Source organism: Mustelus asterias, chromosome 9, assembly GCF_964213995.1.
Source record: "Mustelus asterias chromosome 9, sMusAst1.hap1.1, whole genome shotgun sequence".
Classification (NCBI taxonomy): Eukaryota; Metazoa; Chordata; class Chondrichthyes; order Carcharhiniformes; family Triakidae; genus Mustelus; species Mustelus asterias.
The window spans coordinates 37,449,887-37,462,527 of NC_135809.1; the positions used below are offsets into that span (position 1 = coordinate 37,449,887).

Here is a 12,641-nt window from a genome sequence, read left to right on the forward strand (position 1 = left end):
GAGAATGGATATAGGAAAGAAACAATCACTCATATAGAGTGACATATGGGAGGAATTCATTCATGCGGGAGAGGCGATGGGCTAGTGGTATTATCGCTAGACTATTAATCCAGAAACTCAGCTAGTGTTCTGGGGATCCAGGTTCAAATCCCACCACGGCCGATGGTGGAATATGAATTCAATATAAAAAATCTGGAATTAAGAATCTACTGATGACTATGAAACCATTGTTGGAAAAACCCATCTGGTTCACTAATGTACTTTTGGGAAGGAAATCTGCCATCCTTACCTGGTCTGGCCTTTGACTCCAAAGCCACAGCAATGTGGTTGACTCTCGACTGCCCTCCAAGGGCAACTAAGGATGGGCAATAAATGATGGCCAGCCAGCCACGCCCATGTCCCATGAATTAATACAAAAAAAAGTTAGCTGGTTTATGATCAGTAAAGAATATTGAGGTAATACAAGCAACACCCAGTGTTACTGACTGTACCTTATCTGATATAATGCAATGTTTGCATATTAGTTGGATAAGTAATGCTTCCAACTAATGCCACGTATTAATGTTCAATGAAAGGATTTTAGAAAAACAGTTTTGTGGACAAATGTGTTCTCTTTGAGAAATGTATTTCATATTTCTCCATCTCATTCATATCTCCGCAGATCAAGCCCTGTTATTACCTGCCATGTTTTGTGACAGCGAAGAACGAGTGTCTCTGGACCGATATGTTGTCTGACCAGGGATACATGGGGCACCAGGCTAAGCACTATGTCTGCATCCGGCAGAAGGAAGGTTACTGCAGTTGGTACAGAGGTGCAGCGCCCCCAGACAAAACCAGGATCAATGCAACAGACCCCTGAAAGGGACCTTCCTCTGTAAATAAAAATGCTGGCCAGCAAGGGCAGCCATCTTGTGTGACACAGCCATGATTTAATGCCCGTCTCCCAGCACATCAAACACAGACTTCTAGGCCATTTTCTTGTTTTCTAAGAATTATTCTTAAACTGCCCAGTGCTTGGGCCATTTGACTCCATGCCAATCAATGTTGCTTCAGACTTGCTCCTTGCAGTAATAAATATATTACTGAGCTTTATATATATTTTAATATTGCAGTGTCTTGTGCCATATGTAACTGCTACTGCCCTTTATGAATGTGGCACATTGGTGGGTGCCTTATCCCAAAGGTTTCAGGCGAAGATATTTTGGATCATTTTTATTATTTTAAAAAATGCTCAAATTCCAACAACCATATGTCTGTTGTGAAAGATATCATTTATTTGGCATCAGAATGCATTTTTTAGAAAATGCACAACCAAATATATTCCACGACACAACTCTGTAATCTATCTGGTGGGTGTCTGAAAGGCATTTTAATCTTTCTGCTTGACATGATTTCAGTTTTGGAGAAATTGCAGAAATGTGCTGCTCCCCTGTCTTTTAGGCTGGATAGCCAGTCTCAACATCACTCAGCCCCTTGGATAGTAACCTCATGGGACTGGCTTGCTGCATTTACAGATCTGAAACCAGCTCCTTGATCCTAACAGCAGAATGACACCCTCCACATATTCACGGTTCTGCGCTGCCAGTGGGGTGAAGGGATATTGTCACTGGCCTGTTTGTGAACAATCAGTAGAAGGAAATCATCTGCCAGTGGCTGTACTCATACAGTGTCATAAGAACATAAGAAATAGGAGCAGGAGGAGGCCATCTAGCCCCTCGAGCCTGCCCCGCCATTCAATAAGATCATGGCTGATCTGAAGTGGATCAGTTCCACTTACCCGCATTTTAGGGGAGGTGTTTTTATTAAAAATGAATATAATTGTGGTGCCCAAAACGCTAGTTAAGATCTCCCTCCTATAAAATAAGGATTTGGTGTAATGGGGGCATTCTCTTTTCCTACATTCCACTCAACACATGATGGATGGATATTTCCGTGGAGAATGTTGGAAAACCCATCACTGCTTCTCTGTGGTTTCCCACCCCTTTACCAGGACCACCACCTCCCACTCTTTTTCTCACTTGTTTATATGCTCCACATATAAACTGGACTACAGGAGGGGAGTAGGGTCGGTGGTCCCAAAGAATTTACTGTCTTTCCACTTCTAGATTGGCAGTAAATACTCAAGAAGAGGGCAAAGGTGATTGTTAAGAAAAAAAAATCTCCATCCAAATTTACGTAGCGCCATTAATGTAATGTTGAAGTAAGGTGCTTCAGAGGCCGAGCAAACAAAGTAAGGGCTATGAAGGTTTCAAAGTACAAAATGGCACCTGCAGAACTCCATGGAGCTGTTACCTGACCACAAAGAATGTTCTGTGCCTAAAACAATAGGAAACGTTGTTCGTACATCTGCAGAATATTTGTAATAAATTATTTGTACCACCAGTTAGAAAGCAGAGCAGCACCTTCTGATGTGAGCTAACTAGGATGTCAAATAACTGTTTTGTGTCATGCAATATAAATAACTGTTATCTGGCTTTGCAGCCTCCCCACCCCCCTTACTTTACCAGAGATTAAAATTCTCAAATAGCGCCCCGTCTTTTCACACCAGTGACAACAGACATTCTGAAAAAAAAACACCTAGAAAATTGTAGCAAGAATAAAACACCTATCTATATACAAATATTTTAAAATATGATTAACATAAGCTATATTTTATACAGTGCACTTCTGTACAAGTGGGCATTTCATCCTCATGGATAGCATATATTATAGTTTGAAAAGTATTGTCATGTCTGGAGTTTGGGCTCCTCAAAGCTGAATAGGTAACAAACAGAACATTGGTGGGGAATAAACGAATTAAAAGCTCTTCTTCACAATTATTTCATTTGATTTATCTTTGTAAAATCAGTTGTTGTTTTTTTTTCTGATAGTTTGCCTGGTCTGGTTAGTGGTTTGTTTAATATGCTTGCAATGTGTCCAAGCACAGAGCAGGACTGTTGTTTGTGTTTGTGTGTGTTTATGCGTGCGTGTGTATGTTTATCTGTCCAGTAAAGAACATGGATTTAGCAGGGGAGGCAGAGAAGGGATCTGGGAAGAGAGGACAAAAACGATTAGATGAAATAAAGCTTTCTTGAAGGAATGTACTTGTCACTAAACTTACAGCATTGTTTGCAGATTTCTCTGCAGTATTTATGAATTTTATATTCCATGAATGTAAATTCTTTTCAAAAAAATAACTTTCCAGTGTCACTTCTGCGGTGTTCTCTAAACAGTAAAATTACATTATTTCTATCACAGTAACATGGTCTCTGTCTCTCTTTTTCTCGCCTTTGTCGACAACTGGTTCATTTCACGTCTTAAGCATTCAAGAGGATCCCAAGAGACTCATGGAAAGTGAATGATTACAATGCATTCCACCCTCCCCACCCCGCTCCTTAAAAAAAGGTCAAGGTCAGTTGTACATGTGATGTCGGGGAGTGCAGGGGAGGCAATGAGAATGAAATCCTGTGAGTGATTCACAAGATGAAATTAGTCAAGGTGTACGATGCAGATTCACCTGGGAAAGGAAGGAAATAGCAGCATTCTCTCCATACAATAATTATTCTGAACTTCTATACTGGGGAGGAAAAAGTCTAATCAAATGTTGAAGATTCTGATATTCACAGGAATTTCACAGTAACTTCATTGCGTTGTTACATACTTCATTGTATGTGTCACAAGCCTACTTGTGCCACATAATTAAGCTAAACTAAAACAAATCACATATCAGTGCTTTTCCTCAATGTTGATTGATGTCAGAACTACCAGCAGTTGAAAGTTATTGGTATTTGTTTACTTACCAAAGATGGCCTTCCTCATTCTGTAGAAAAGGTTCATGCTCCACATATAAACTGGACTTACGATCATTATTGAGAGGGAGGGACAGAAATCACCTTTGTCCCTGTGAAAATGGCCACCCCTCACCACTGGCATGACTTTGAGCTGTGCATCGCTCTCTGACAGGGGAGTCGGTAGATGAGCTGAGCAATGTAATGCAAACCTGCACCAAACCTAAGCAGACTTCAGCAATCGCAGCTCAGGGAGAGAGTGAATATGAAGAATAAGGAGCAAAAACTAGGAGCTCCATGTCCATTCCTGTAGTAATTAATCCAGTTTCTCATTCATTGAGCCCGTTTAGAAAAAATGGATTCAGGCTAGGTAATGCAGAGAGGTTCCTACAGTGCAGCAAGTTCAGATCCAGGTTGAAGTATTTCAGCACTGAAGTGTGTATGAGTGGTTAGCGAGGAATTTTGCCTTACTTTGTCCGAGGGAATGGAAGTTACGACTGCTCTTATCTTTCATATAGTGTCTGAGGAAACCCTCTAAGTTCTGCTTTTTGGAATGGCAGCAGCAATATATAGATATATAGTCACTATAAGTAGAATGAGCTCTGACTTGAAGCCCCCTCATCACTGAGACACACAGGCCTCCCAATATCCAATCTTGTCACTTTTGTTTTGCAATAGCTTTTTCTAAAGGACTCTTCATACATGAAACAAATAATAGCCTGAACTGGCAAATGGTTTGGGATCAGCCTGTGCACAGTGCTGAACTAAATAATATGGCCTCCTGATAGGCGGAATGTGCAGAGTCATTTTCAATAATAAAAAAACACTCTGGTAAGGAACTCAGACCATAAAAACTGCAAGTTCAATCCCTGGTCTGTGCGAATGCTCTAATCTTAACCAGGACAGCAGCCAAGGTGCACTGGCATTAGGAAATGGAAAAATCAGCTCTGAACAGTTTTCACTGGGTCTTAAATGCATGAGACCAGGGAAAAGGACAAGCTCCGATGCTCCTTGTGGATGTGTCAATATGCGTGGAACTGGATGATTTAATGCATGTTGAATAGTAGAAAAAACTGAGCCAATAAAGTGAGGCAAAAATAATATTTTCAGAGTGGATAGACTGGGATATCTGAAATCGCCCCGAGAAAGCAACCGAGGCTTGTCAAAAGAGAAATTAAATTTCACATGCCTTTTAAATACAGTCAAATACAGTCAAATACAGTCAAAGATGACATTGGGTGTGCTTTGAAATGACTGAACAAAATCTAGATTTGGACTGAACACGTGGGTTTGAGAGCAGCTTCGTAGAAAATGACTCCCTGTTCAGGATATTTAAATGAAAGAGAAAGCTTCCCTCATCCTTCTTTATCACACACAAATGCAGCTACCGCAATATTTTAAAGTCTGGAAAGCCAGCTTGGGTGATACTCACCATCTCTCTGTGGTTGGGGAAGAATGTCTGGTCGATGAGTGGGAACTTGGCTGGAGTCAAGGTTTGGGAGATCTTTATCAGCTGGGAAAACTGTAAGAGAAAAGCATCTGTAAACAAACTCATTGCGGTTCCCCATCACCTGTTCACTGTAGCTGTCTCACATCCTGAGCAAAATCTATCTCCTTAACAAGAGTTTCATCCGATTGTCTATCTTTTTCTTGAAATGTAGTAGTGTGAATTACTAATCATAGAATCCCTGCAGTGCAGAAGGAGGCCATTCGGCCCATCAAGCCTGCACCGACAACATCCCCCTGACTCTAAGGGTCAATTTACCATGGCCAATCAACCCAACACGCACATCTTGGACTGTGGGCAGAAACAAGAGCACCCGGAGGAAATCCACATAGGTACGGGGAGAACGTGCAAACTCCACACAGTCACCCAAGGCCAGAATTGAACCTGAGTCCCTGATATTGTGAGGCAGCAGTGCTAACCACTGTGTCACCGTGCCACCCAATTGGAATACCAATGTGCAGCAAGCAGTGATGACATGATGACATGACCCAGCTCTGTCGTTGATGAAGAGCTGCAGGCCAAAGAGGAAGGGAACATCAGCTCTTTTTTGGGTCTCCGGTGCCTCTTTGTTGGGCTGTGGGGGCTGGGTTTCTAGCAAGGGTCATCTGGACTCGAAACGTCAGCTCTTTTCTCTCCTTACAGATGCTGCCAGACCTGCTGAGATTTTCCAGCATTTTCTCTTTTGGTTTCAGATTCCAGCATCCGCAGTCATTTGCTTTTAATTCTGAGAATAGGTTGAGACTGCCTGCCAAATGTAGGTGGGCCAGCGTAACCTCAGAACCCGCCTTTCCTGGTGGAAGAAGTGATAATTAACACATCATCACACTAATTAAAAATGACAAAAAAAAAGGGACAGCACATGTTATGTGGACACAGATTTGCAATCTGCAGCAATCAGGTCTTTTCACAGTTCCTTTTGAGAGGAACACTGCCATAGATAGTTTATAATGTTGGAGGAAAGAAACAAGACAAAGGTGGGCAAAAGCTCTTCGCACTGAAGTGCTGCTAATTAATTGAACTGTATTGACCCCTCACCCAGCTTCTCACAGGAGTGCAGAGAACATCAGACTCTCTGATTCAGCTCTAGAAAGGCTGCAGGAGGAAGTGAACCAGAGGAGGAAGGCTCTTTTTCACATGGACCAGTACCAGGCCCCAAGAGGGGAATCTCCAGGTAATAGCTAGCCAAGGAAATCAACACTAATATTACATTCGCAGCCTCATGTACATATAGATGTTATAATCTTATAAGGTCAGAAACTGGCCATGTCTTCCAGGAGTACACAGACTAAAACATGGCTGTCACCTACAATAACCTCTTTCACATGCTGCTAAAGTGTTTGATTTGTTTACGGTCAATATCTAAGAGGTAGGTTTGTGCCTATTCCCCTAGCTTTTGCCTGAAAAATTTCCTTCATTTACAATTGCTCATGCAATAAAATGCCTCGCGTGGAATCCAATCACCCGTTGCCATCAATCCTAATATGGGTTAAATGGCAAAGAAGTGTTTTTTTTTAGGAGAAATGCAGTAATTAAAATTATCAGCACATTCTTCACAAAGTGGCATGGTGGGAGAACATGATGGTAAGCAGTCCTCAGGTTTTCATTAATTTATTATTGTACTGAAGCTGTTGCGGGGATTGCACAGTTAGCTCAGCTGGCTAAACAGCTAGCATGTGGATCAGATTAGTGTCAATAATCCAGGGTTCAAATCCCCATTCTGACTGAAGTAGATTCAGGGCCTACCTCCTGAAAATCAATTTGCTGTGGTTCAGCTGTTAATTGTGAAGAACCTGACTCTGGTGGAGAAGGAGGATGAAGCAGCTGTGTGCGGAAAGCTGTTTTCACCAGGACAACAAATCATCTTCCAAAGCAAAAAATGCTCATCTTTGTCTGCAGTTTTTCAGGTAAGTGTGGGTCGGCACAGAGCACCTTTTGTGTAGCCTAACCTGTCCGGCATCTCTTCATACTACCAGAAAGGGAGTTCCCAGTGATTAGGGAGTTATCAGTAATGGTGCTGGGGCATAAAATAAATCTTTTACAATGAAGGCACCTGAGAATCTAGATGCCACCAGGAAAAAAACATAATTAGTTAACTAAAGTGTTAATTTTACGGTGTCCTGTACTCACCACTGCCCAGTAATTATGGATTTGCATTTAAAATAAGCATCCATGTGAAGGCCACACTCCAGAACAATGGGAATAACATGCGGAATTGTCCTGCTCCCAAATGCCTTGTTGAAGTACTTCTGCAGATTGGCGGAAATGAGATCGGTGGCAATCGGCATGACCAATCTCCAAACCATGTTGCATTGCCATCCATGCAATTAGTGCCACAAAAGCCAGCAAACAGAGAGCAAGTGGAAAGCTATTCAATCATTTGCTTCAACATTCAGCAAGATCTCCTAGAGTTACTTTAACATTCAGAACACTAATTCCTAATGCTACTGTTACTTTGATATTCGCAGCACCAAGCCATAATAACACCAATAGCAACAAGCTCTTGTTATCATTCCTTCAACCTTCGCAACACTGACGCTACAGAAGCCCAGAGTTATTTTTCTCATCAATTATTATCTTGCACCTCCTTTGCCTTCTCCCTACATAGGACCTTTAATTTATTTGAGAATATTTATAGCGAAAACACATTGGAGACTGGTGCACGATGAAAGATTGGAATGTCTCTGGTGGGGCCCCACTGTGGGAAACAAATGAGTCTCTAATCTTAATAAAGAAATTCTATAAATAATTAGATATCAGTGTGCTCCAGGGGAAAAAAAAACACTTTGATAGCAAAAATTAAAAATAAATCTGCCTCCTTTCCCTTCATTATTCCAGGGTAATCACCATTCAGTGTGACAGACAACATTTTGTACTTCAGTGAACTTGGCGTATACCAGGGGTGCAAGTTGGTAAATTGGGCATCATCAGCTGTTTTTATACCACAACCAGCGCTCATCTTTCCTCCTCAGTTAACAACACTTTCAGGTGAATTCTGGCAGATGACCCCTTCTTCCTTTTGATTACTAAAAGACACTCTAACTATCATTAAAGGGCTTCTGACTAATTTATGTGACCTACAGAGCTCACCACTTTTAACTGCATTCCTGTTTGTGGGGCAGGCTAGGATTTTTGGGAAAGTAACTGGCTCATAACTGAGAATCTGAGATTCTGAGCACAGTGGTTAGCACTGCTGCCTCACAGTGCCAGGGACCAGGGTTCGATTCCGGCCTCGGGTGACTGTCTGTGGAGTTTCCACATTTTCCCAGTGTTTGCATGGGTTTCCTCTGGGTGTCCCAGTTTCCTCCCACACTCCAAAGATGTACTTGTTAGGTTGATTGGCCGTGCTAAATTGCCTCTTAGTGACAGGGGGGTTAGCAGGATAAATATGTGGGTTTTATGAGGATAGGGTTTGGGTGGGATTGTTGTTGGTGCAAGCTCAATGGGCCGAATGGTCTCCTTCTGCACTGTAAGGATTCTATGATTTAAACGCCGTGATCTTGCCCATAGTTAACAATGCTACAGACACATCATACACACAGGCTAGGGTGTAGATACACACAGAAACACAGGCATAAAGTGACAGCTATACATCTGATCAATCGAAGGCCCTTAGATGCAAAACCTGGTGAACATACTGGAACACAAAATTGAAAAGAAAAGTAGTAACTGAAAAAGAAACAAAATGCTTCGGTTTGTTATTAACTTCTTAAACATTCCAGTTTTGAAATGAGCGGATTAAGCAGCTGGCTCAGACTGGTGACAGATCCTCTTTCAGCAACAATCTTGCTAAAAGCTTTGGACACACAGCAGTTACTTTGAAGTGATTTCATTGCCGTCGCAATAGAAGAGCTGCCTCAGATGCCAGCAGAGAAGTTAAGGGCCTGATTTATGATGTCAGAAAGTCTATCTTCTTTTAATAAAAGTAAATCCTATCCATACTGTCCCTTTCATCTCAGGGACCCCAATTTAAATTCAGCCGAGACCAATGGGATGACAATCTCCAACATCCGTTGGCTATAAAAGCCCCATGCGGAATGAGTCAGGAACATCTCAACCCAGTTCCTAATTTGTATCCATGTAACAAAAAAAACACTATCAATAATTCTCCAAATTAGAAATTTAATTCAAAGAAGCTAAGGCAATAGATGGTGTGGGAAATGAGGTATCAAACTGGAGTGAATCAATCCTTTTTTACTTGGTGCCTATTGTGCTGGTACAAGAGCTAACATGCACACAAGTCACACGATAACAGGTGGTGGGCAATTGTTCGCCAGGATAGAACAATTAAACCTTATAGATCAGAAGGAGAGCTTTCAACCAATTGTGTCAGCGTTGAATCTTTGAAAGAGGTATCCAATTACTGCTACATCTCCACTCTTACACCAGAAACCAGATTTATTTCCCTTTTCAGGTATATATCCAATTCTGTTTTGAAAGTTATTATTGAATCTGCTTTCAGCATCTTTTCAGTCAGTGTAGCCCCAATCATAACAACTCCCTATGAAAAGCTGTGTTTAGAAGATCATTGTTTAAAATAAAAGTGGCTGGCTCGGAGTTTAACAAAAGAAAGATGAAAAGGTGGAAATTATTCTCCTGAGCCTTTTCTCAGTCTGAATTCTCCCCCACCCCCACCACTGAATTAGTCAGTAACCTTTTACTTCCCTCTTCCTCTGTCCATCTTGTCCAATTGGAGATGGATAAGCAGCCCATTCCTTAGCTCTCTCAAACTCACTCACTATAACAATCTCACTCAAAGGCAACAGGGGAACAACACAGAGAGCAGCCACCTCACAATTGTTGTTGGGTTTGGACTCAGCCTAGCTCCACATCACCCTTTGCGTCAGTGACATTCTGCAGTCAGGAAGTGCCATATGTTCCCAATTTTAAAGGGAAGTTGGGGGGGAACTAGAAATGTGCAAGAGGAGGGGTCTGACAGGAAATTTAACATTTTGTCATCCACTGGGATGACAGAATGGCACATTTAACTTCTGCAACTCCTGAGGCAAGGATAAACATTTTCTTTTCAAATTGTGCACGTTCAGTTGGAATTGAAACCATACTTCCCCAGAAAAGCGACGGGGCTCGGAAGGTTAAAGTCGCACAGCAGCAACATACAAAATACACCCAAAATTGTTTTCTTTGAATTGCAATTGAGATTGCATTCTCCTAGGCATTTCTAATGAAACTCACTGAAAGGCAATTACAAAGGGCATGTTCTTAAGATCCGGGATACTACTCATGCAGAACTAACCCACTACTGACTTCGAAAATAATGCAGGGATCTGTGGGCAATTAAATTTCATTACCTCATGTGTAATGAGCACAGAGAGGAAACCATCCCCTTTATCCATTAGTTTCTTGCACAAATGTTATTAAGAGGTTTGTCTGCGGATATTTTCTCCATTTGCTTTCTGGTATGGGCAACCCCACATTCAGGCCGTCCCAGGCATTTGTTCAAACTTTTGTTAAAAGGGAAAGAACTCATGGTTCATATAGCATCACGTACAAACTCAGGGGTTCTCAAAGTGCTTCATAGTCAACAAAACAGTCTTGAAATGTAGTTACTGAAGTAACACAGGAGACAGAGGGTAGCAGTAGAAGGGTCTTTTTCCGGCTGGAGGTCTGTGACCAGTGGTGTTCCGCAGGGTTCTGTACTGGGACCTCTGCTATTTGTAATATATATAAATGATTTGGAAGAAGGTGTAACTGGTGTTATCAGCAAGTTTGCGGATGACACGAAGATGGCTGGACTTGCAGATAGCGATGAACATTGTCAGACAATACAGCAGGATATAGATAGGCTGGAAAATTGGGCGGAGAAATGGCAGATGGAATTTAATCCAGATAAATGCGAAGTGATGCATTTTGGAAGAACTAATGTAGGGGGGAGTTCTACAATAAATGGCAGAGCCATCAAGAGTATAGAAACACAGAGGGACCTAGGTGTGCAAGTCCACAAATCCTTGAAGGTGGCAGCACAGGTGGAGAAGGTGGTGAAGAAGGCATATGGTATGCTTGCCTTTATAGGACGGGGTATAGAGTATAAAAGCTGGAGTCTGATGTTGCAGCCGTATAGAACGCTGGTTCGGCCACATTTGGAGTACTGCATCCAGTTCTGGTCGCCGCACTACCAGAAGGACGTGGAGGCTTTAGAGAGAGTGCAGAGAAGGTTTACCAGGATGTTGCCTGGTATGGAGGGTCTTAGCTATGAGGAGAGATTGGGTAAACTGGGCTTGTTCTCCCTGGAAAGATGCAGAATGAGGGGAGACCTAATAGAGGTGTACAAAATTATGAAGGGTATAGATAGGGTGAACAGTGGGAAGCTTTTTCCCAGGTCGGAGGTGACGATCACGAGGGGTCACAGGCTCAAGGTGAGAGGGGCGAGGTATAACTCAGATATCAGAGGGACGTTTTTTTACACAGAGTGGTGGGGGCCTGGAATGCGCTGCCAAGTAGGGTGGTGGAGGCAGACATGCTGGCATCGTTTAAGACTTACCTGGATAGTCACATGAGCAGTCTGGGAATGGAGGGATACAAACGAATGGTCTAGTTGGACCAATGAGCGGCACAGGCTTGGAGGGCCGAAGGGCCTGTTTCCTGTGCTGTACTGTACTGTTCTTTGTTAATGTGGGGTACAGTAGCAGCCAGATTGCACACAACATTATCCCACAAACAGCATGGAAATAAATGACCAGATAATCTTTAAAGTTTATTTATTAGTGTCACAAGTAGGCTTACATTAACACTGCAATGAAGTTACTGCGAAAATTCCCTAGTCGCCACACTCCAGCGCCTGTTCGGGTACACTGAGGGAGAATTTAGCATGGCCAATCCACCTAACCAGCACGTGTTTCAGACTATGGGAGTGATGATGTGGAGATGCCAGTGTTGGACTGGGGTGGGCACAATAAGAAGTCTCACAACACCAGATTAAAGTCCAACAGGTTTATTTGGAATCACAAGCTTTCGGAGCTCGTGATTCCAAATAAACCTGTTGCACTTTAACCTGGTGTTGTGAGACTTCAGACTGTGGGAGGAAATTGGAACACCCGGAGGAAGCCCATACAGATATGGGGAGAACGTGCAGACTCCACACGGACAGTGACCCAAGCTGGGAATCGAACCCGGGTCCCTGGCGCTGTGAAGCAGCAGTGGTAAGCGCTGTGCCACCTTGCCGCCCCCGAAAAGCAACCATCCTTTGGTTCTGCTGGCAAGTGAACTGTTGATTTGCACATAGCATCTATTAAACCATACAAGTCACAGGGGCATCTTACCCCACTGTCAATATACTTGTGTAAATCATTTAGAAATGTTTAAATCAAAACAATGTGGAAATGTGTAATTTAGTGGAGCTTGGAGCCAAGTTG

At 42.5% G+C, this 12,641-nt stretch overlaps 2 protein-coding genes across 2 annotated transcripts in view; one reads left to right on the top strand and one right to left on the bottom strand.

Annotated features, from left to right (window-relative positions):
- LOC144498610 (metalloproteinase inhibitor 3) overlaps positions 1–3,238 on the top strand; it is a 36,492-nt gene extending 33,254 nt beyond the window's left edge. Inside the window, exon 5 of the mRNA XM_078219970.1 lies at positions 662–3,238. Within this exon, the coding sequence (XP_078076096.1) occupies positions 662–859 (198 nt within the window). The 3' untranslated portion in view covers positions 860–3,238. The remainder of the gene's footprint in view (positions 1–661) is intronic.
- The window catches only part of LOC144499216 (synapsin-3-like), a 224,711-nt gene that overhangs the window by 108,442 nt on the left and 103,628 nt on the right, over positions 1–12,641 (bottom strand). The window contains exon 5 of the mRNA XM_078221335.1: positions 5,200–5,289. Within this exon, the coding sequence (XP_078077461.1) occupies positions 5,200–5,289 (90 nt within the window). The remainder of the gene's footprint in view (positions 1–5,199; positions 5,290–12,641) is intronic.